This window comes from Theobroma umbraticum, unplaced genomic scaffold, assembly GCF_002168275.2.
Source record: "Theobroma umbraticum cultivar Fairchild unplaced genomic scaffold, ASM216827v3 scaffold_146.0, whole genome shotgun sequence".
Taxonomy (NCBI): Eukaryota; Viridiplantae; Streptophyta; class Magnoliopsida; order Malvales; family Malvaceae; genus Theobroma; species Theobroma umbraticum.
The window spans coordinates 156,343-180,156 of record NW_018397265.1 but is presented as its reverse complement, the minus strand read 5'-3'; the positions used below and the strand labels follow the sequence as shown (position 1 = coordinate 180,156).

Genomic DNA, 23,814 nt, shown 5'->3' with positions numbered 1-23,814 from the left:
TTTATATGCACACTTCAATAAGATTTCTTCTCTCCTCCTAAATACTTTCTTCCTTCTCTTTAAGTATTCTTTTAAGTTATCTTTATTTGTTCTAATAAAGTTATTTTTTATAACAAATATAACAATATTTTCTTAATATTTAAATCATAAATCTATTTTAAATTGATAAGTTGAATCTGACTTTAGGTTTTAGAGATGTCAATTGGATCCAGTTGACCATGAACACCTTCAGTTCATATTTTATGTTGGAACTTTGGATATATTTTAATAAAAGTTAAGTATTTGGACTTTATATGTGAATTAAAAAATTACAAGTAACAAGATAAATGAAGGAGACTCAAGTGTGACAAAGTCAAACTAGCCGTTAGAAGGTTATGATCCTAGTTAATATGGGTATTTGCCCATTTGAGGTTTACAAGACCAATTCATATATGAAGGTATTCATAGAATGATTAGACCTTTTAACAAATCTTCTTACACCTATAAATAAGCTACTGCCTAACCCATAGACGCACACTCCAACACATATTCCTACACATTTTCTACATATATATTCTACTTTCTTCTTCCATACTTCTTTTACATTGTATATTGTTATAAGATAATGGCAGGAGAAAAGATGTTAAGTTAGCACTATATTCTTACCATAATACTCGAGAAAATCTTTAAATTATTTTAAAATTTTTAAATAAATTATTATTTTTATTACGTTTAATTAAATTTTTATATTTTTATTTTAAATCAAACAAACCCTTATGAGTAAAATTATATTGTCTTTGTTATGTAGGTTTTATCTTCTATTTGTTATGTTTATTTTTTTTTTGTTATATGGATTTTTTTTTCAATGATTTTAGTCTTTAAAAATTTAAAAATTATTATGTAATTCTTAAATATAAGTTCTAGCACCAATATATTATTTTTTATTAATCCTAACTATATAAGAAGAAATTATCTGAGTATATCTATTTAAAGTGCTTTACGTTTTATATTTGTTGAAAAGAAATTATCTTGAATATTTATCCTTTTAAACAATCCAGATTATATAAGAGGGAATTATTAATTCTGTATATCTTCTTTAACTATTTATATTTTATGCATTATAGTTTAATATTTAGTATTTTAAGTTTAAATAGAATAAAATAAAAATATTAGATGTTGATTGTATTAATTTTGAGTCATTTATATTGAGAAAGACATGACTCTAAAACAAAATGAATGATAAGTTTTTTGTAGATAATTTAGTTGTTTATATTAAAAAAAAACATTGCTATTGTTAAACAAAGCTTTCTTAGAGGACTATTGTAAGTCTTTTTTTTTGTTTTTTTTATTTATATGTTATATAAAATTATTATTTATAATGATTAAGTTCAACATATTAATTTTAAAAACTTTTAATCTTTATTCTTCTTTATCTTTGACTTTCCAATAAAAATTAGGTAACTCCGCTGATGTTCACAATACTGGTACATGCTACATTAGATATATACAACCATTATGTTTTCCAAGAAGACGTACAAAGTATATATGACCACAAGCACACCCTTTATCTAATTCTCAAGGAAGTGTTCAACTCGTATTTTGTTGTCTGCAAATAATAATGCTCTTCAATGGGAATGAAAGAAGGGTTTAAACTTTGAGATTTTATTTGAGAATCTCGAATTCGAATCCTGAGATCAAATAAAATGAGATTTAAGTGATAAGAGAGTGTTACTTTCTGTTATGTAATTTTACATGCAATGAATCTTCTTATAAAATGAGAAAAACAAAGAAAGGCAAAGGCATTGCATCATCTCATTTATAGATGAGAAAATTACATGTACATGTAGAAATTACAATCACAACCAACTTAATTAGGTACTACATCTTTTATATAAGAAATTAATGAAACAAACCAGTATGTAACATAGTTGGACAAATTTAACATAACGTAGACTGAAAAATCACATATAATGAGATTTGAACTTGGGGACGTGATACTTATTATAGAAATGCATTAATAATATATACTGGTGGGCCCTAACAAAGGAGTTGGGATGTAAGCAAAAGAAAACATGGCTTTTATCTGTTGGAGCAGTCTTTAGGATCTTGTTTAATGTTGTTATGAGGTTCCCAAACCTCCTTTCTCTTTTTTCTGTAAGGGCTCTCATACATTTACAAAAGCATCCAAGTCAACAACTGATGAGGATATGCCATATATGTTCCATCTCATGTTTCATCCCTTCAATTTTCAGATTAAACTACTCGCATAATGTTTGATAAATCCTTGGTCATTAACTAATTATGGAATCAATCCCTTATCCCAAATCCATAAATGTGTTTAATGTCAAATAAAAAAGAATGAATAGATGTATTTAGTGTATTAAATAAATAAATCAGTATTGATGATTGCTTTTGCCACAATTGTTGTTTGTAATAATTAGCCTCTTCTTAGTCGAATTGGCATTTTCCTTCGCTCGGATGCAAAAATCTTTAAGGAGACTATAAATAGCACACAATTAATATTTAAGATTTGTTAATTGATGCCAGGGGGATTTTAAAGAAGAGAAACGATATAGACTCAATCCCTATCCCCATTTTCCATTCACTAAGATTCCTTGACTTGCTCTATGTCTTGCAAATTTTACTCCAGATTTTACCAATGAGTAGACCGCATTGACACAGCTTCCTAACTATCACATACATTAATTTTCATTTGATTTACATGCAAAACATTCCCACTAACATCTTCCACATTATTAAATACTTCATTTGAGTAGACATATGTTAGCACCCTTCCCTTCGAGTTTGGGGTAAAAAAATAAATTCCAATATGAAAACTCATTCCAAAGAATTCAAACTCAAATAAATTAAAATAAAAATTTAAATTTGAAAATATCTGAATTCGAAATCAATCTGACCAGAATCATAAAATTTAATACTAAAAATGTAAAATTTAATTACCAAATTCATTTTATCTTGAACCCGATCGGAGATGGCTTGAACTCAAAAGGATATAAATCTGAAACTATTTGAATTCAAAATATCCAAATATTAATACATCAAACTTTATAGTTCAAATTTACTTAATTAACACGTGGCAATAGTTACATTTAAACTAAAATGAGACTACTCTTGCACACGAATTTTTAATAACAACAGAAAATTAAGTTAGGCCTCTTTCACACGACCAAGTTGCAAAAACAGTGTACTTGTTGAAGATGAGTTTTATATCGAATTATAACAACGTGAGATAATTAAGAATAAATGTTTGTATTACTATCAAAGTTGTAATTGGGAAAGCTCATTTTGACTTTTAACAAGTTAAAAACTCCTATTCATAACCCTATATCTTTAACTCCTAAATCCTAAACCCTAGATAAACATAAAAAGAAAAGAGATGTGATGTAGATATCTTTGGAATAAAGAGAAACATTGTTGAATAGTATTGAAAGTTTTCTAAAAATTACGGTGTCAAAGTGAAGTGGTTCAAATAAATGTCTAGGTTACCGATTTAATTAACAGAGCCCTTCCATCCTTGGGACTTATGACAAGGGATAAGTTTTAAAATTTTAAAATTTTCCTTTTAAAAAGAAAAACATTATAATTTTATCTTTTTATTTATAATTTTACTTCCACAAACATTGAACTTTGTAATATAATTGCTTTATAGATATTGTTTTCATCCGGAGTATAAAATCTTGATTTGGTCACTGTTATAATGATATATAGGCAATTAATGTCCATGAGCTTTCCTTGTTTAACAGGGCACATGCCAAAGTCACCATGAGATATACATAAGGGCCATTTTATTACAATTTCTTGTAACCATATGTTCCCTTTCAATGATATTTAAACATAATAAATGATTAACATAATCTATATCGACTTTGTGTTGGTCAAACAAGAAAAAAATAAGTCGTCAAGAAGAAACTGCCATAAATTTTATGGGCCGGGTCATTTCAATTGCTTGATTAATTAAGCAATGCAGCTTCAGGCAACGGGGGTTCATTTAAACATGCCTTGCAACTCAACTTAATTAGGCAACTCAAAGATGAAGAAGTGGTGGCATCATCACCCTAATACGAGCTGGTTGAAGGACATTATCAACAATATTACTCTATCACCATTTTCCTTTATTCAAATTGACGGTGGCTTGTGCAATACATGATTAACAAACCTTAGGTTTTTCCAAAGAAATTGAGAGAGGAAATAAATGAAAACTTGAATACAGTAGGTTAAGAAAGTGGATGGTTAACCTAACAATCAAGGCAGGTCATGATCGATGGTCGACCCTGTACTTTCAGATCATCAGTTGAATACCGTAATGGGAACGGATGGTCCAGCGAGTCATACGGCTTTTAATCTTTCAGCTCTTCAACTATGGGAATCACGAACAAATAGTAACCATGCATTTCGTCCAACCAGTTGCCATCTCATTCTCCCAAAGTTACACTACAAATTGACAAGTCCCCAGTTGTAGTTAATCTCAACAAAGGAATGACTACGTCTGTTGGCGTATCATACGCATTCATGATAAGACAGTCCCTCTCCCTCATATTTATGCCCTTAATTTTTTCAAACAGGATGGACATAATTTGATTGAATTTTCTTTTGGTTTTTTTGAGGAGCGGCACAATAAAAGTATATGTTGAGGTAGTAGATGGGAATGCATTTACAGGCTTGAGCTAACAAATTTATAAAAAGCACAGTTGCAACTTCTCCCTTTCTGATGCTTAAATGCGATTGCTCAAATCAAATTAAGCTTTGGCTCGCTACTTAATTGAACATGATTCTGCTGTTGATCGATCATATTTATGCGTGCTGGCCTTCACAATTTGCAAATCCCAAAAATTTGACATTGCTGGATGCATATCCACAACGTTGAATCTAAACGACGAGTAATGGGACCTGTTCAAAATTTGAATTCATTTCAGTGGTTGATCAACTGTAATTAAACCAGAAGATATCCAATGATTGTGCAGTGAGACCTCGCAGCGATTTAAGGCAGATAGGTAAAAATGCATTGAGGATGTGTTCCCATTTCACATTACTAAATTTATTGAATCCACGACGGGGTTGGTCAATCTAACAATTTCATTGGAATTGCCTTCTCATTCCCAATTAAAGACCAAAATCAGTAGTTATTAGGGTCCGCACAAATTTATTGTAAAACCGAAGAAACTTCAACAGTCCAGACACCAGAGGGCAGCCCGTTCTTCCCACTTAAATGTGAAGCCCTTGCCTGTCCGAAACCAATCATGTCACAATACTTGGATGCCTTCAAATCCTCAGATTGAATATATTAGTCTGGCAATGGTTGCCCTCATTAATGGGTAGAGGTAATTTAGAGAAGAATCCACAAGGGAAAATTTAACATCAACAACTAAACTTTTCATATAAATAAATTGCACCAAAAGAACTCCATCAGTGACAACTGTCCTGTCCTCTCCTTCACTTACATTGCAGATCCCAAATGGAAATCTCACTGCTTCATATAATTTTCATGAAATTTTATGACATGCAATGGCTTGGGACCTTTGACATATTACGTACACATCTTGCACATGTTAGCTATATATCACAAATCTGAACATAGAATCGGCATTTTTTTTCCTCCATCTCAAGGGCACTTTGACAGCCGATGCTAAAATTTGTGATAAACCTAACTGCCATAAGTTACAACAAATTTCCTTAACAGATGGCTGCCTATTCAATATACCTAGTTATATTACATAAGAACCTTCGATTTCTACAGTACAAAAAGCTGAAATACTATCTTGAAGATTGACCAGATTGAGAGGTGTCAGCACGGTTCAGACGTTTTTTCCTGTATCTCCATGCTACTTGAATATGAGTAGCAGCAAGGCTTCTCCAATAGGGTGATTCATACCTGCCATTTGAGGACAATTTTATCATGTATGAATTGAGTAAAACAAAATCAGCTTGTCCTCAGAAGAGTCCAGCATCATTCCTAGCTTTTATTGACAAAATGTGCCCCTGAATGGCCTAAGGGGAAAAATTGATATACTGTAGCTTTTAGTTGAAACTGGGGGAATGCATATTTTTACATAGGTCATGAGCTCCACATCCTTCAATGTAAATTAAGCCAGAAACTGAATTGGTATTAAGATATTAAGTTTCATGACTTATATGTGATGCTGCTACCATCAAACAAAATTCCATCGAATGATCACATGTTACTTACTTATGCCCCAAAATTTTAAAATGCCTGCGGCAGTGGGTAGTAAATATAGTGATCAATTAACACTTGACTTATATAACTATCAACCCAGCTGCTTACACAATTTAAAAAACTAGGAAAACTAAGGCTTTAAATTAAAGAGCTTGCAAGAATGTAAAAACATTTCATCTAATTAGATTTTAGGAGGGAAGAAAAAAACTTGGCACCTGAGTTTACCATGTACAAACAGACAAGGCATGGTGGGCTTGTAGTTTCTGAGAGTGAATTTCAAGAGTAAGATTTAGAGCCTTTTATGAAGAGCCCAAGGAATGAAGAATTCACATGCTAAGAGAATGGTAAAAAATGCACAAGAAGCTTTAACTTGCGAGCATTCTCTATTGCTATTTAAATAATTAGAACAATTTCAGTTAATTATTCTTTTTGTGATATGCCGTACTGCCTAACAGCATATAAAGTAAAAGGTTTCAAAGAGCAATATTGGTGTGTTAGTTTAGGCTTACACCATAAAGTTTCATTTCCAAATAGTCCTGGCCCAACAGTCACAACAATCACTCAAAAAGTCCTATGTGAAAGCCATGCTAATTGTGACATTTGTTCTTTTTTTTTAAAAAAAGGAGATAAGGCTTAAGTTCCATATCGTAGAATTGCAAAAACTAGATCAACAGTTTTAGTTCTTCATTCACCAATAAATTTCAAAGTTTTGTATTTAGCTCTGTACATGAAATTTTTTAATGTACTTAGTCCTATATAAGGTTTAGAATAAGTGAGAGTCCCAAATTAGTTGTTTTATTTGAGGAAAGTACCTAAAAGCTAAAGTCCACATGCACACTCTTGTTTGAGGTAAGAAAGAAAACAAACGAACAAACAAACAAACAAAACAGAAAGAAAAAACATGCGCTCTCAAGTATGAGACTATTGATATGAAAACAACCTTATGGCTCCTTGAACACGAGGATTGCGCAAGAACCTTGAGAAAAGACTGGTAACTGCTTCTAGGTCTGCAGCCCGAAGGGAAAATGCTTCTACATTTGTCAGGCATCTAACTATTCGGTTACTAAGCAATCTCTGTCCAGGAATCCTAATTTTCTTTCCATCTGCAATAGAAACTATGTTGACAAAATATCTTTGGCTTGCAGATCAGGAATTCTACAGGCTTAAAATACTACTATTAAAGTCTGAATTGATAACAATTTGAAAATATTTAAGAGTCTACGAATGCACCAAAAGGGAATGTTAGCTTAAAATTATGAATCATGACAATACCTCTGTTTACTGAAGAATGCTCAAGACACCACGTGAGAAGTTCCTCGCCGCAAACATCCCCTTCAGATAAGGGATCTATGATTCCATTTTCTCCAACACTTTCCATTTTCCCACGCACAATAAAAACCATCTTTTCAATCAGACTACCACGTGACAAAACTTTGCTTCCTTTAATATAGGTCTTTTGCCTTAATCTCTCACAGATGGCATCTAAAATAGGATCATCCATGAGAGCAAAAATGCGAACCTGCAGAATGAAACATTTTTTATTATCTCTGAAAGGGCATCTCAGTGGTTACAATTTCATTAATCAACATCATCCCAGTAATGCTATGCTGCTAACCAACATTTGCAGGTAAAAGTTCTCACTAGAAAAAAAAATCTGGTAATGATATTTGCAACACCAATGATTTATACATAATTAATGTTTTTATGGTGAAACTATAGTTATATGAAAACAGAGGCAATTGGAACCACAACCTGTGGCCTTGAGTTCCCTGTCTAACCAACCTGAACCCAAGCAACCTAATCTACTGGGATCAGGCAAGTGTGGCAGCCCTCTTGCAAGCAACACAATCATGCAAAAGGTTGAATGCACACAAGCAAGCAAAGGCCTAAGCCTTGAGGCACACAAACATGCACACAAATGAGTAGAGAGAGTGTGAGAGTAAAGGCCTTGTATTGACAATGAATCAACAGACTTACATGGGTTTTAAAGTGAGTTCATATGTTTATACATGCAAGGGTCCCCCATAGAATACCCCTAGTTACACATCTCAAAAGGGAGCCTAAGGAAAGCTTTATAGTGTTTAACGGGTAATGTAGAGTGTCTAACGACTAGTGGCATTCAAAATGCAGGAAGAGGCTCCCCACAGTGTATTCACGGTTCTACCCCTTTGTGTCTACTAGTGCCACAGTGGTCTGCCCACTGGACCTGCGAGGTGAGGGCTGGCTCACCCCTTGGCTAGGGTCATCATCATCCACATGATAGGGCTTAAGCATATTGACATGGAAATGCATGCGTAGATTGCGTGGTCCATGCATATTGACTTGCCTAGGCTCCCAAGCAGAATGCTACTACCTCCCGACACAAAAGGGTTTTGTCCTTTGCTATGGCTCGTAAGAAAAGGGGTTTTCTTGAGCCTCCCCTATCTCCTATGTGTACTCGATGTGTGCCACTGATCCTCCCCATGGACCCTGAATTCGCGGCTTGTGACATACAGACCAAGTAGAAGCAATTCTTAGGACCAATTGGTTAGAAAGTGCTTATTGGACCTCATGGGAAGAGCACGTTTAGAGAGAACATGTTCATTATGAGATCATGTTAATCATAAGAAAAACAAGTCCACCACTTAAGAACATGTTCATATGGGTATAACACGTTAGCCCATTATGTATATTGGGTAGTGGGCGGATTTTTCAGTTTAATGACATAATGGAGCTAAGTGACACTTAACAATGTGTCACATGTTTATTAAGAATGAGTGAAAATGTAAAGCACGTGCAAAATTAAGAGGAAAACCTCTTAAGTATCTCTATATTTGAGTTACCAAGCCAAGATATTGAGAACTTCTCAAAGTGAAACTAACTCATTAATGAGGGAAACAAGTTGTTCTAGATCTTGTTGTTTCCAACCACTACTTTTCCTGCTTGCACCCTTTGATAAAATAATTTATGGAGGTCTCTACATTCAGCAAATGAATGACCAACTATACAATAATAGTTATAATACTTTGGGTTGGACTTCTCTTCTGTTGTTTTTGGTTGCAAAATGTGGAGAAAAAGCTGTTACTCTATTTAGTGGGATTTAGAATGGTGGTAGAGAATCAATCTCTTCTTCTTATGTTGTCTCTTCTAGAATAGGTTGAAAACCTCTTCTTTTTTTACCTTGTTGAATTGCATTTACCGTAAGGAGTATTTCTACTCTCAAAACAACTAGCTCACTTTTGCCAAAGAATCGTATTGTTGGTCCTTTATGTTACTTCAACCAACAATAGCAAATGTGAGAAAAGACAAATTTTTCAAATGTACCATATACTCATTAAACTTACCTTGGATGCAAATTTTACTAGCTCCTGATTGTGAAAATCTTGTATATCCAGCACCTTTTCTCTAAACAATTGGATGTATTCCATGAAATCTTCCTTGAACTTTTAATGCTTTTTCTCAAGTTAACCAAAATTAGCCTCTCCCCAAAAATCTTGTACATTTGACTCCAAGATTAAACAAAACCAAGGGTGAGATTGACGCACTAGGTATATGCCTTTTGGGTAGGGGACTTAGAAAACTCCTTTAAGTTCAAGTTATTGTCCAATCCCATTACTCCAAGGGTCTCCACAAACTTCATGAAATTCCTTCAAGCATCCCCAATCTTGCCATTAAATTGTTTGAACTTAATATTGGTGTAGTCTTTCAAATATGACTAGCAACTACTCTAACAAGATAAGACAACTAAAGATTAAATTTAGAAAAATTGAAGCTCTTGATCTTATGGTCAAGCAAATTCTAGAGCTCTTCCTTTATCACAAAGCCTTCAGTGGTGGTTAACAATATTGTCGTAGCAGAGTTACTAACAACGAAAGGATTGGTTGTATTGGCATTTCCAACAACCATAGCATCAATTGTGCTCTCTCCATTTTCTTCATTCCCATTTGAGTTGTTGATTCCCTTAGTCACATTTTCACTAACATTAAGCTACATAGTTTGAGCTTGAGAGGTTGCGACGGTAAAGGACAAAAGTGGGAAGATTGTCTCTGTCATCCACTTGGTCTTTTCTTCCAACATTTGCATTTACTCTTTAGAAGCTTGGAGTATTTTCATGAGGTCTTGGACTAGGTAGGAACAGGTGTCTTGGTTGTCAGGAGAACTCTCCATATTTTCTAATAATGCAACTTTCGATGAGTTTTACTTAATGTAATCACTCTTACCCAATGGAGTTGTCAAAATATAAAGGGTTCTTCTAATAAAGAGAGAGGTAGTTTTTCAACAAGTGAGATGGACCAGAGACGATAAAGAAGAAGAAGAAGATTGAAGCAATTCTTGAAATGTTAAGAGCTCTTATAACAGTAAGTGAGGGATACAAATTAGGGAAAAGTAGAAAAAAGGTTTTTAGAGAGTTTCTAAGAAGAGCTTAGAGAGAGCTTTTTAGAGAGTATTTTAAAGAGGCTTGAATTTTTAATTTGTCTCCAATGAATTGTCAAGCTCCTTTATGTATGGTAGAAGTAGTTTCTTAACAACAAATGGGTGAAAAGTGCTTATTGGACATCATGAGAAGAGCACATTTAGAGAGAACTTGTTCATTATGAAAGAATAAGTTCTTTCTAAAAAGAACAAGCCTATCATGTAAGAACGCGTTCATCCTGGGGATAACACATTAGCCCAAAACGTATATTGAGTAGTGGGCTGATGTTTTGGTTTAATGATATAGCGAAACTCAGTGGCACCTAACAATATGTCACATGTCTCTTAAGAATGAGGGACAAGGTAAAGCACTTGTATTTTAAGAAAAAAGTTAAGAGAAAGGCCTCTTAACTACCTCCATATTTAAGCCAACAAGCCAAACTCATAAACCTTACCAATTGTTCAGAGTTATTTTTATTACTCCACGAGACGTAGTTTTTTGTGTTCCTCTTAACTACCTCTATGTTTAAGCCAATAAGCCAAACTCATGAACCTTGTCAATTGTTCAAAGTTATTTTTACTACTCTCCACGCGACATAGTTTTTTTGTGTTTGTTCTCATTCTGTAAAACAACTCTTTAAGAAAATAATAATTTAGCCAAGATCAAGCATCTATAGAAGGTATGTTTCAAAGGATTCCAAGTAAGATATTTTTGGAATATGGAGAGGGCAAATGGTTTAACTATGTTTATTATACCTTAAGTACTTGGAAAAGAGTATTATTCATTTCAACTAAAGATTTTGAAGCTCACTTTCTTAACAAACTTGAAGAGATGGCGTCTTATATCTCTCTGAAGGTCTTCGGGTAAGTTCTCAAGAAGCATTTCTTCATTCACACCTCTTGTGGCAGCCCAATTATATCGTTCGGCCTCTCGTACTTTCCTACATAGCAATTTACATGGTTAATTCTAAATAAACTATCAAACGTTTAAATATGCTAGCAAAAGTAGGTTTTGGTTGAAGCCAATCATCTAAAAGGCAACAGCCTCCAAGGGACCTAAGATATAAACAGCCAACCAAATACCATAATACAAAAGGGAAGACATATGCAAAGAAACATGTACTTTCCAAGTAACAGTACAAGATAGTAGATCTACCAAAATAACTTTTTTATTTTATTTTTGACCAAGAGGAAGAGAAATCACACACACACACACATACACGGCACAAGTGAGTTTTACAAGTCCAACAAAGAGATAATAAGTCAGATAATGGTACTTAAGTATAACCTCCAACCAATCCAAAAAGGGCTTAACCTTTTGAGAGAGTTGAACATAAATACAACATCTCCATCTTAGTTTTCTTCAATGTAGGAATTTACTAACAAACACAAGTCAATGTAGATTTAACACAATCATTGCACATTTAATTTTGGGTATATATGATTTAGACTTCAGAGTAAGTGGTATACACAATAATTATCTTCTCTTTGTTTAACTAGGTATAAACAATTCCTTCAAAAAAATGGGCTTTATAGATGGTGAATCTTATTCTCATGTACCCATTCAAAAGAGTAATGATATAAGAACTTGAAACTTTTGTGTTAGATGTAATGTACACTTGTGTAGCAAAAATAGAAATAAGAAGAGTATATCAAGAAATAAGACCACATTTAATTCTATTTACAAATGACAATAATGGTAACAAGACATAATGAGAATAATTGCAAAAAAAAACAAAAAAAAGGAAAGAAAAGAGGGAGGGGGAAGAAAGAAAAGAAAAATGAACATACGTACCTTCTAAGCTCTTCTGGCAATCGCCGATGGCTCATCCATTGCTCCACATCGCGACGCCTTAGTGACATTTCTAACCTCCTACAAATAAATTAAAATTTACCAAACAAAGACAATGGTAGTCAAAAAAATCTAATAAAAAGTTGTAAAGGCATGTGGTGAGGGTGAGATTGAAGAAAGAGTAGGGAGGGTTATGGCCAGCATATAAACAAGTATCTAATACTACCCAACCCATTTAAGTGGGACTATAATACCTTATAAACAGATTCGGGTACCTGAAGTCAATTGTATATTATGAGTTTTTTAATATTTAGTTTTAAGTGATATATTTTTCAATATATGTACTACTTATATTTGACAAATTATGTATTAAAATTTATAAATTGTCTAAATAAAAAAATTAATTTGAATTTATTGATTTAATTTTGACCAATAAAATATATAAAATGATTAAGTTATATTTTTTATTATTGAATTGGGGTCAAGTTTTTGTACCGCACCGTTTTTAACTAAATAAATGGGTTTGGGTTTTAATTGGGTTCCAATAGGGTATTGTTAATCATGTTCAGATAAGGTATGAGTATTGTATTTTGTAATCAAGTTCTAGTATAAGTACCTTTATTAACACATGAGATTCAGACTCGGAGGTCTCTAATTCAAATCTTTGGATGGAGGGACAGGGATTATATGATAGGAAAGGGCCACCCTATTGTGTAACTTGAGATCATATGTATCAAGAACATATAAAATAGCTATTGTGGCTTGGATTTCAGCATATGGGCTTATTTTAACCTATTGCAAATTATGTTGAAATTTTTTCTTAATGCTATATACGAGGTTTGTTCGTAAGTCCATCGTGAATGACAGTGAAAACAGAGAATGAAACAAAATTCTCTAATGTCTCTATTGGAATTACTAGGTGCTAATTATATACAAGAAAACCTATCTAAATTAGGTCTTGAAATCTGGTAAATTACTAGAAATCAGGAAATAATCTGGCAAAAAGACAAAAATAGAGAAAGGAAATAATATCCCTAAACTAACTCCTACAAATCTGCAATATAGTCAATAAAATAAATTGATGAGCTGTCAACAGTCCCCCTAGAGCTGGTGAATAGATGTTGGTCATTCCCAGCTTGTTTACTAGCACTTCAAAACTCGGTCTAGGCCACCCTTTTGTTAGAACATCAAGTATTTGTTGTTTGGTAGGCACACAGGTCACGCAAATTAGCCCATCTTCTATTTTTTCTTTCCTAAAATGTCGATCTATCTCCACATGCTTTGTTCGGTCATGATGAACCGGTTTATGTGCAATACTTATTGCGGCTTTATTGTCACAATATCATGGGCCCCATACTAAATATTTTCAGTTCTTCCATTAGTCTCTTTAACCAAATCAGCTCACAAGGTCCTTGTGCAAGGACTCTAAATTCTACTTCTGCACTATTGCGAGCTACAACCGGTTGCTTCTTGCTTCTCCAAGTAACCAGGTTCCCCCAAACCTTTGTACAATAACCAAGTATCCCTATCTCTTTCAAAAGATCTAATGTATATTTTCTTTGAGCGATAATAATACCTTTCTTTCTTCTTGCCACTTCCATCCCTAAGAAATATCTTAGTGGCTTGAGGTCTTTGGTTTCAAATTCACTCCTAAGAGTTTTCTTAAGCCTCTCTATTTCTTCTATATCATCTTCGGTTAAAAAAATATCATACACATACACAATCAAATAGTTTTCTTTCCATCTTGTGAATGCTTGAAAGAAAGAGTATGATCAGTTTGTCCTTGTTGGTAACCATAACTCTTTATAGCCTTTGCAAATTGGTCAAACCAAGCTCTCGGCAATTGTTTTAATCCATATAGTGACTTCTTCAATCTACATACTTTTTTGTTACCAATTGCCCCTTCAAAACCTGGAGGCAAACATCAAGCACTCCATTGAGAAAGGCATTTTTGACATCCATTTGATGTAGTGTCCAATCAAGATTAGTTGCTAATAATAATAGCACCCTTGTAGTGTTTAACTTTGCAACTAGAGCAAATGTTTTTGTATAATCCACCCCAAAAACTTGAGTGAATCCTTTGGCAACTAGATGAGCCCTGTGTCTCTCAATTTCACCATTTGACTTATACTTAATAGTAAACACCCATTTACACCCTATAGAACTCTTACCCTTAGGTAACTCCACTACATCCCAAGTTTCATTCCCTTTTAGGCCTCTCATTTCTTCAAGTATAGCAGCCCTCCATTCTGCAATTTCAAAAGCTTCTTGAACATTTTTTGGAATCTCATCCTTTTCAACCTTTTCTATCAAAGCTTGGAATACCTGTGACAATCGATTGTAAGATAAGTAATCAGAAATAGGATGTTGGGTGCATAATGTAACCCATTTCCTGAGAGCCATTGGAATCTCCAACTCGCTACATTGAGTCTCCACCTGAGGCAAACTAGAAGTATCACCAACACTAATAATTTTATTTTCAGTTTCAGCATTTTCTTGTGGATTGGGCTCTTGGCAACACGGTTGATGAGTGAAAAATTGCACTTCTTGAGGATTTTTGTTTCTTCGTGAATAAACACGAAGCTCTGATTGTTGTTGACTAAGCCCATTTGGGTCTTCCCTGGTTTCCAAGCCAAAATCTGTTGATGCCGTAATTGGAGGATTTTTATTTATAGGTGGTTTCAAATATGTCAGCAACTATAGGAAGAGGAATAAGACAATCCCAAAGCTTTCTCTTCTCTCAATATCTCCCCATGAAGAGTAGGATTTGGGTAGAAAGATTGATCTTCAAGGAAAGAGACATCTAAGGAAACAAACATTTTTTTTTGTGGTTGAACAATAGCATTTGTACCCCTTTTGACTAACAGAATATCCAACAAAGATACACTTTATGGCTTTAGGATCTAATTTTTCATGGGTAGGATTTGGTAGGTCTTGCATTGCTTACTGCACAGTTAAAAGCCCCTCAAGTTTGCTTGGCATTAGGACTTTTGGATTAACAAACAAATCTTAAACTTTATGTATAGATCATGGATACCACATGAAACAAGGACTTGGCTTAAAGTTGTGGCCTTCATAACATCAAAGCATATTTAGTGGCAACAAATTGCTAAGCAGAGTGCTCCTCTTTAAACTTCCAAGTAATTAGATAAATGATTAGCAAATAATTAGACAGAAAAAAAAAGAAAAAGAAAAAAAGAGAGTGTATGTAGGTGCTGCAGAAAATAAGGATGTCAAGCTAAGTTGACATTAAAAATACCAAGAATATGAGAAAGCCTAATCTTTATTTATAGTGAATCAATTTAGGACCTTACTTAAGATAGAATAGATTTTTTCTTCCGGGTAATAAAGCTATTTTTTCATTTTATGATAGAAAGTTGTGGTTTAATTTATTCTCTCTTCTTCAGCTTTAAGTTTTAGGGGTATTTATAATGTTCATATTTGCTGAGAATTGCAGATTTTGAGGTAAGGCATTTGTTTCTAGATTTCATTTTTCTATAGTGTTTCCTTGGTTTCCAATTTTGGAGTCCTTGTAGGAGTAGGTTTATAGAACTCTAGCAAGCCTGAATGGTTTACTGTTCATTAGAGAGCAACTTTATGAGAATTTTACCAACAATTCTGCCTTCTTTGGGAGTGTAAAATGCATTTTGAAAAACAATCTTTTTGCAATGTTATACCTTCGTCCAAGCGCCTGGAGAAAGTTCTGCATATTTCCAATCAGAAGAGCAAAAAGCAAGAGGCCCAGTCCAACAATGGCCATGGTAAAAAGAACTTCCCAAACAAAATAGCTTGGAATTTGATTTCCAGCCAGAGTACTGATTTGCTTGATAACATTGAATTAACCAAAATATAAGGGGTCAATGAAAGGTATTGTTAGTTGATAGAAATGCTCATAGTATTTAACCAAACAAACTCAATATATCAATGAAGAAAGACAAAATTGCATGCATGATAGATACCTTCACTTGATTACTTAAACGGGCATTTATGATAGCATTAAGCACATAAGCAGCGCAGAAAATGGGTCAGTAGAAAGGAAACAAATTGAAAACAACACTACTCTATGTTTCATCAATAACAAGATTCTCTAGGGAAGGGGGAAAGAAAGATAAAAAAGAATGCAAAGGATAGAATTGTTTCACAACTTTGTGGGAAAGCAGAAAACGAATATAGGACTTTGCACAAGAGCATTTGGCAAATCATTTGAAGAACATAGTACATTACTCGTATGACTGTAGGGAAATGTAAGTAGTATATTGTAGCTTTAAAAGTTACTTAGCAATTTGTCAACAACCCTTTTCAAGAGCATTCACCAGAGGTTAAACTCCCATCCAATTAACTTATAGTTTTCCAGCAAGAAAATAATACATTTTAACGACTAATATTATATCAAGGATGAAACTTAGCATGGAGATATGTTACACTTTTTTGAAGACAAAGATCAATTGGTGGAGATATGAACTTGGATTTACTCACACAAGGAATCCTCACTAAAGAGTTGGTTAATGTCACAAGGGCAAACCTAAAGAGAACACATGTGAATAATGAGTAGAACAAACCACTACAAGGATATGAGAGTTTCAACAAATTTTCTAGTACTGCACCTATTATAACATAATGCGCAAAAACATGTGTTGATATATATTCCTCATGGCCCATTAAATTAAGCCTTGCAAATGGCCCTTGATGTGTTCTCTCAATTATCACTAGGTTATGCAGCAAGTTTCTAAGGCTTCATTTTGCTGTTGCTTTTTAGTTACTTTTTGCTTCCTCAATTTGCTAAAAATCAACAGCAAATAGTTAAAAGATATATATATATATATATATATATAAATTTTATCAAAAATGAGTTAATGGATAAGACGCAACATAATTCAAACATAATTGATTCATATAAAAGAAAATTCATGTGTTTTGCTCTTGAAAAATGTTAAAATGTTTAATTTTAAACTCTTCAGAGATATACTTGCTTTTATATCAGAAAAAACTATTTATTTTTTGTTTTTGGAAACAAATTTAAAGGAAAGGCCAAAAAGTTAATTAAACTTATTGCCACTAAATAATGCCAAACATGTAACAAAGTACAGAAGTACAACTTAGTTAACATTGGCAAAATGATGATAGAGTGAATGAATTACCTGGAATCCCCAAAACAATGAATATACATATCTGGTAATAATACTTCGTTCTGTTGTTAGATTGACTGTCTGTATATATATTCCATAAGGAAATCCATCTTCTGAAAAACAGGCAGAAGCATTTGTGTTGTTCTTCCAACTTGGCAATTCAGCACGAGTAGAAGTATGCCCATATCCACAATCTATAAACTCCTCACAATTTTTAATGTTGGAGTCATGGCAGGCATTTCGAAGACATTGATTAACCCTCTAGTAAAGACAAAGTTAGAAGGGGGACAAAAAAGAAATAAAAGAATCACAATCATCTTTCATGCGTTTATTAACAAAAGCTATTCCAACTTCTGCACCAAGAAAATCAAACAAGCAGAACTCAATGCACACTTCATAATGTAAGATCTAAAGAAAGCTGATGAATATGCTACACCCAGTTATTTAGTTTAATACAATAAAATAAAAAATTTACATAAGCAAATGGGGTATACAACTATTTATATTTCAAATCCTATGAGGACGCAAATTTGCTGGCAGGTATCAGGTACAAAAGTAAAATAGATATACAAGTAGACACTCAAACGCTTAGTACATTGTGGAACTGGAAGGAACCACATATTACTTATACAATACTGATGTAAACACACAAAAGGATGTTTGCTTTATGCTAAACTACTTCATTTTATTAATTTGACTGACATTTATGATTTATATTTAGATTAATTTAGTTGCAAGGGGGGAATATTATGTTGAGTTGGAAAAAAGTGTATGAACAGTTGCAGCTTGTTATGCCAATCACTATTGATGCAAGCGAACACAAAACCAAAGAGAGGTAGTTCTGAAACTCTTACGAAACCTAAAATTAGAGTTTTGAGTCTATCAGTCCTAAAGCTGAACTCTTGCATTGTTTCGGACTTGTGCAAAAGTTCATTGTCATTCTTCCTAAGACACCTTTCAAAGAGATGAGTTACCATTTTCAGTTGCTTGGACTAGTTAGACAGATGCCTATGGCAAGTCGGTGATTGGCTTTAATAGGTCTGTACAAGTCAAGGTAAATTCTGACATTTGGATTAGTAGACTTAAAGCTCGTTTACTCGCTAAAGGCCTGGTTTTGATTCTGCAAAGTCTCTTTCAACTATTGCCAAAATTTCTCCAGTTCATTTATTGCTCTTGCTATGATATTTTAAAGGTTGTTGCATCTGTCAGATATCATAAATGGATTTTTGAGAGGGGCACTTGGAAGAGGAAGTTTACATGGGTAACCACTAGGGTTTGGTGCTCAAGCGAATCAGGTCTAGTACGTTGTTTAAAGAAATCTTTGGATGGTTAAATCAATCTCCCAGCTCTTAATTTGGAAGATTTAGTGTGTTAGTGCTTTATTTAGGTCTTCATATAGGAGAGAAAGAACATTCTATCTTCTAGCACTATACTCCTGCAGGTAAAGTATAATTAATTGTGTATGTAAATATTGTTATCACAAGCGATGATGGTGTTCGAATAAAAGGGTTGAAGTGGTTCTCAGAGTAAATTCCAAATGACATATTTGGGACAATAGAGTACTTCTTGGGCAGCAACATGGCTAGACCTTGTTTGGCATCATCTTTGTCACATAGAAAGTATGATTTGATTTGCTTTCTAGGACAGGGATGTTGGATCAAAACTTGTAGATATTCCTATGGATGCGAACACTAAACCTGAACTGGATCTTGGTGAGTACTATCTCTTCTAGAACAATTTAGCAAATTAATTGGTAAGTTAGGCTATTTGACAGTAACTCATCCAGATATCTCTTATACAATTGGTGTTCTTAGTTACTTGATGCCCCACGAACCAGCCATTTGGATGCAACAATACACATTATGAGGTATATTTAGGGTTCTCCAGTGCATGGTTTACTTCAAAAAATTACATCGATACATTGGTTGAGGGTTATTTAGAAGCAAATTAGGGTAGATGCCTAAATATAGGACTATGTGTTGGTCAAAATTGAGTGTCTTGGAAGACTAAGTAGATTATTCTGATAATATTGGGTGCTGAAAGAAATTAGAAAGCAATGGTTCATATCATTTGTGACTTGGCTTGAATAAAACACATACTAGAAGAGCTTGGATTTAAGCATTCATAGCTTATGGATCTGTATAAGCAACAACCAAGCAGCTATACAAGTTGCTTCTAATTAACTGCTCACAAATAAACTAAGCATATTGAGTTGATTGTTGCAAGTTAGAGACACTTTTTCACAATGAGATTTGAACATGGTGAGTGAGATATATAGATTAATCAGCAGGAGCATATGATGTATATGCACCAGCTTGAGAGGGAGTGTTATAAGTTGTAACATGTAGTGAGGGTACTATCATCTTTGAATGCTAATAACTCAGTATGAATACAAAAGGTAACCACAAGGTTTAGGTAGTACTAAAATTTCACCTTTCTATTCTCACAGTGAGAAAAATCATTCTATTTCTGCTTGAATCCAAATAATCAAGGTGCTTACTAAGGATTATTCTAATTAAGATTAGTTAGGATCTCCAACTGAAAGAACACGTTATCGTGTGTTGATTGTACTTTAGTGTCTTAGAAGTAAGAAGTGAAATGTTGTAGCCACTATGAGTGCTGAATCAAAGTAGAGCTATGGCTCATACCACCTGTGAATTGGTTCAACTAAAACACTACAAGAGCTTGAATTCGAACGTTCACATGTGAGGAATATCATATATGGCAACTAGGTAGCTACATGCTAATCTAGTATTGTGTGAACTAACCAAGCAATATAGGAGGTTGATTTCCTGCAGTTGAAAAAGAGACTTTTGCAAAATGAGAATTCCACTAAATCAATAAGCCTATAGATAGTTAGTGAACTGGTTTACCTAACTTTTGGGAGAGACAAGAATTACTTGTACTGTAACGAATTATGAGTATACATGTAAGATAAGATGGTACATTTTTTTATGCTTCTGCTAAAAGAAAGGCAGTTTACTTATTAATTTTGTCTCATCCTATCCTATCAGTGATCTTATGCACAAAATGCTACTTCAAGACAGTTTCTGAAAGGATAAAAATGATCAAGATAAGTTTTTAAATGTTAAAATAACAGTTGCCCACCTGTAATCCCAAGAGGTACCAGCATGACCCAACAATATGGCCAGACAGCATAAATGTGAGAAGGTTTATGACAAAATTTGCCCATGCTGACTCAAATATAAAGCCACTTGGAGACTGACCAGCAAGGAAAGGTAGAAACCTATACAATCTGGGAAGGTACTGAATAAGAATTGCTGTACGTAAAAGATTTTTTGCAAAATTTGCTCCTGATGATCCCAAATGTTTTGGTAGGACCAGCAATATCATGATCTGGAATGAAATCATGGAAAGACAGTTCATGACAACAGCTAAAAAGAAAGGATAATTACCATCAATACAAAGAATGCACGATAAACTGAATATGGAAATGGAGCATCAGATAGAAGTAGTCATTTTATGATGAACTTTGATGAGCTAGAGATTGTAATTGTAGATGACATGCAGTTTTTTGTTAACAAACACCCTGAGCTGCATAAGAACTGATAAAGAAATGATTTACGTTATTGATGTTAAACTTGAGCTAAAAGAAAACTCCTTAAGATAGAAAATTTGCGATATATACATTATAACTCGGTGAGTGAATTTGGATAACCTTGAACATGGAAGAAATAATCATGAATAACAACAAAATGAAGTCAAGCTCAGAGATTCATCCAGAATAAAAAAAACATGTGTAAAAGAAAGGAAATAAACATAATATACTTATCACAAGTGGAGTGCAAGAAACATGAAATTGTCATACATGAGGGAGAGAAGAATAACTTACTTGAGGAAGTGGAAGTACCACAAATAAGTCAAGAAAAAAGTATCTGCTAAGGTAATTGACAGCAATTTTCTTTGGATGGTCAACTAACTCTCCAGCACCAACTACTCTAGACTCAGGAGCTATATAAGCCAACCTGAACTGCATGGGAAAAATCAAATAAATATTTGTCAAACTTGCACAGGAAAAGAGATTTAGCCAAAGTTTTGAATATGACAAACACATATATAGATTTCTTTCCAAATTAATCAATTTCGTAAGCTTCAATGAGCATTATATAATCTTCACTAGGCACCACATGCATGGTTTGAGAAAAATGGTACAGTGGTGCTCAACTTAAGTTTCATGCAAAGCCCTTACAATTCAACATTATTCATTCATAAATATAAGAGAGATTTTGTTTCTTTTTGGTTTAGTTCTCTATGTTGATGATATGACAATAACAGAAGATATTTTGGTACTTACTATAGTAAGAACCATCTTGGTAAAAACCGAGTCAAATGATAATGGTCTGCTGCAATATTTTTGGGTATAGAAGTGGATTTTTCCTCTTAGGGCTAAGTTTTATATGCTTCTTATCATATTCCAAATTCAGGTGCTTGACTGATAATACAACAATAAATGGCCCTCTTAACATGAATGTCAACTTTGTTTGGATAGTTCATGAATGTTGACTTAACAGCTACTAAAATGAACATCTTATTTTAGCACATGGATAATTGGTTGGTAATCTCGTTTATATTATCATTACATGACTTGTGATTGATCATGCAATGCATTTTTTCTGAGTTTGTTTCTTGATAACTCTATGATATAGAGTTATTTGAGCTTAATTTTGATAGTAATTTGGTTTAGTTCTTGTAGTAATACATAGAAATTAGTAAGTTTTATCTAAACTATTTTAAATTAGTAATTTGGATGAGTTAATCTAATCTTAGTTAATTGTATACTTAATTTGGTGTTAACGTGGTTATGATAGATTGTGATTGATTTATTTGTACTTTTGTAAGTATTTACAAGAAGAATTTTAGTAAAACAAACAGAGCAATTTTAAGGTGCAGACTTCCACTCCACATGTTTCGGTATTTTGATAATAACTTTCTCTACAGAGCTTCAAATGAAGCGATTCTTGGACCATTGGAAAGATAAGAGAAAAATCTTCAACTTTTGTGTTTAGCACTTCACCCAGTTCAGCCTGGAAGTTAGTTCAAAATCTTGTCAAAGTTGACATACTGCAACAGTCCTAAAGCAATTACAATTTCTGTTAATTAATTGGGCAAGGCTGCAACCTACATAGTCTGATGAGGAAATCTTAGCTGAATTGACTTCTTTTTTCACCCAACTTGGCTTAACTTCAAAACCTATAAAAACAACCTTTCAAAGGATAAAAAGAGAACGAAAAAACACCAGATTGACAGCTAAGAGTTAAGCCACAAGAGTCATTGAAGTTAAGAAGAATTCGAAGGATTCAAAGAGATTTGAAGATCAAGAATACAACTCTTAAGTTTTTCTATCTTTTTTTTTATTCTCTTATTTTTTTGGTTTTATTCTTAATGTTTAAACTTTATTCAATGATGATGTATGACTTGATGGAAAACTAAATTGTTAATTTAAGATTATGACTGAACTCATTATATAGTTTGAATTATTTATCTCTCTTTTGATTATGTTTGACATATTTAAGTTGTTTATTTTATTCTGTTCTTAATACTTCTAATTGCCAAATCACCAATTAGATTGAATTGAAAACCTAAGTTAAACCTTGACAAAGGAGATTTAGGTAGACCTTGAATAGAATAGCATATGATTGAATACACTTAGTTGATTTGGTGGTTTGATTTGTGTATAGGCTAGACATACACTTATAAACCATACGTAGCCAAAATTAGAGCACAAACTTAATGAATCTTTCTTCAATATAATTTGCATAGACATATAGTAAATTAATTGGGAGAGATATTTTTATAAGAAACTCGATAAGGACTTGTAAATAATTTAGGACTCCATATTAGTAACTTAATCCATTAAACTAAGTTAAGAGAGAGAGACAATATTCAGATGAAGTATTGAGGGATATCATAATCTTAGGTCTATTAATCACTAGAAGTAAAATTTGCTAATATATTAGTTTTAACTATTAGTTTATTAATTTAAATTTTTTTTAATTTAATTGTTTAGACAAAATTAAGGTGTGTTAATTTTAGTAATTAACAATAAGGATTAATTCAATTCTTTGTAAAATCGACACTCTACTCAACTCTATATTAACTTTGTGATACGTGCATTTGCGTGAGCAGAAAATTGAACAACATTTCTTAAAAGCTCGAACAGTACACATTGTTGTAGTTCTTAAAATATTCAAATATTTGCAAAGAACAATATATAGAGGTTTGTTATGCCTTAAATTAAGCTTCATGCTTCATTCTTTTTATCTATTCTCAATGGGCAGGGGAAATGATTAATAGATGTTTTGTGACTGGTT

General features: G+C 33.2%; 1 protein-coding gene across 8 annotated transcripts in view; it reads right to left on the bottom strand.

The window, feature by feature from the left end:
- Window positions 1–5,348: 5,348 nt before the first annotated feature.
- The window catches only part of LOC110422469 (putative cyclic nucleotide-gated ion channel 20, chloroplastic), a 29,862-nt gene continuing 11,396 nt past the window's right edge, over window positions 5,349–23,814 (bottom strand). For 5 of the 8 annotated variants that reach the window (XM_021436398.2, XM_021436399.2, XM_021436400.2 and 2 more), the window contains 9 exons: window positions 21,336–21,473; window positions 20,591–20,839; window positions 17,495–17,743; window positions 16,034–16,179; window positions 12,360–12,437; window positions 11,376–11,505; window positions 7,445–7,691; window positions 7,113–7,287; window positions 5,349–5,869 (listed from right to left, as the gene is read on the bottom strand). In XM_021436398.2, the coding sequence (XP_021292073.1) occupies window positions 5,752–5,869; window positions 7,113–7,287; window positions 7,445–7,691; window positions 11,376–11,505; window positions 12,360–12,437; window positions 16,034–16,179; window positions 17,495–17,743; window positions 20,591–20,839; window positions 21,336–21,473 (1,530 nt within the window). In that variant the 3' untranslated portion in view covers window positions 5,349–5,751. The remainder of the gene's footprint in view (window positions 5,870–7,112; window positions 7,288–7,444; window positions 7,692–11,375; window positions 11,506–12,359; window positions 12,438–16,033; window positions 16,180–17,494; window positions 17,744–20,590; window positions 20,840–21,335; window positions 21,474–23,814) is intronic. The other 3 variants (XM_021436401.2, XM_021436402.2, XM_089784583.1) reach the window with 3 other exon arrangements.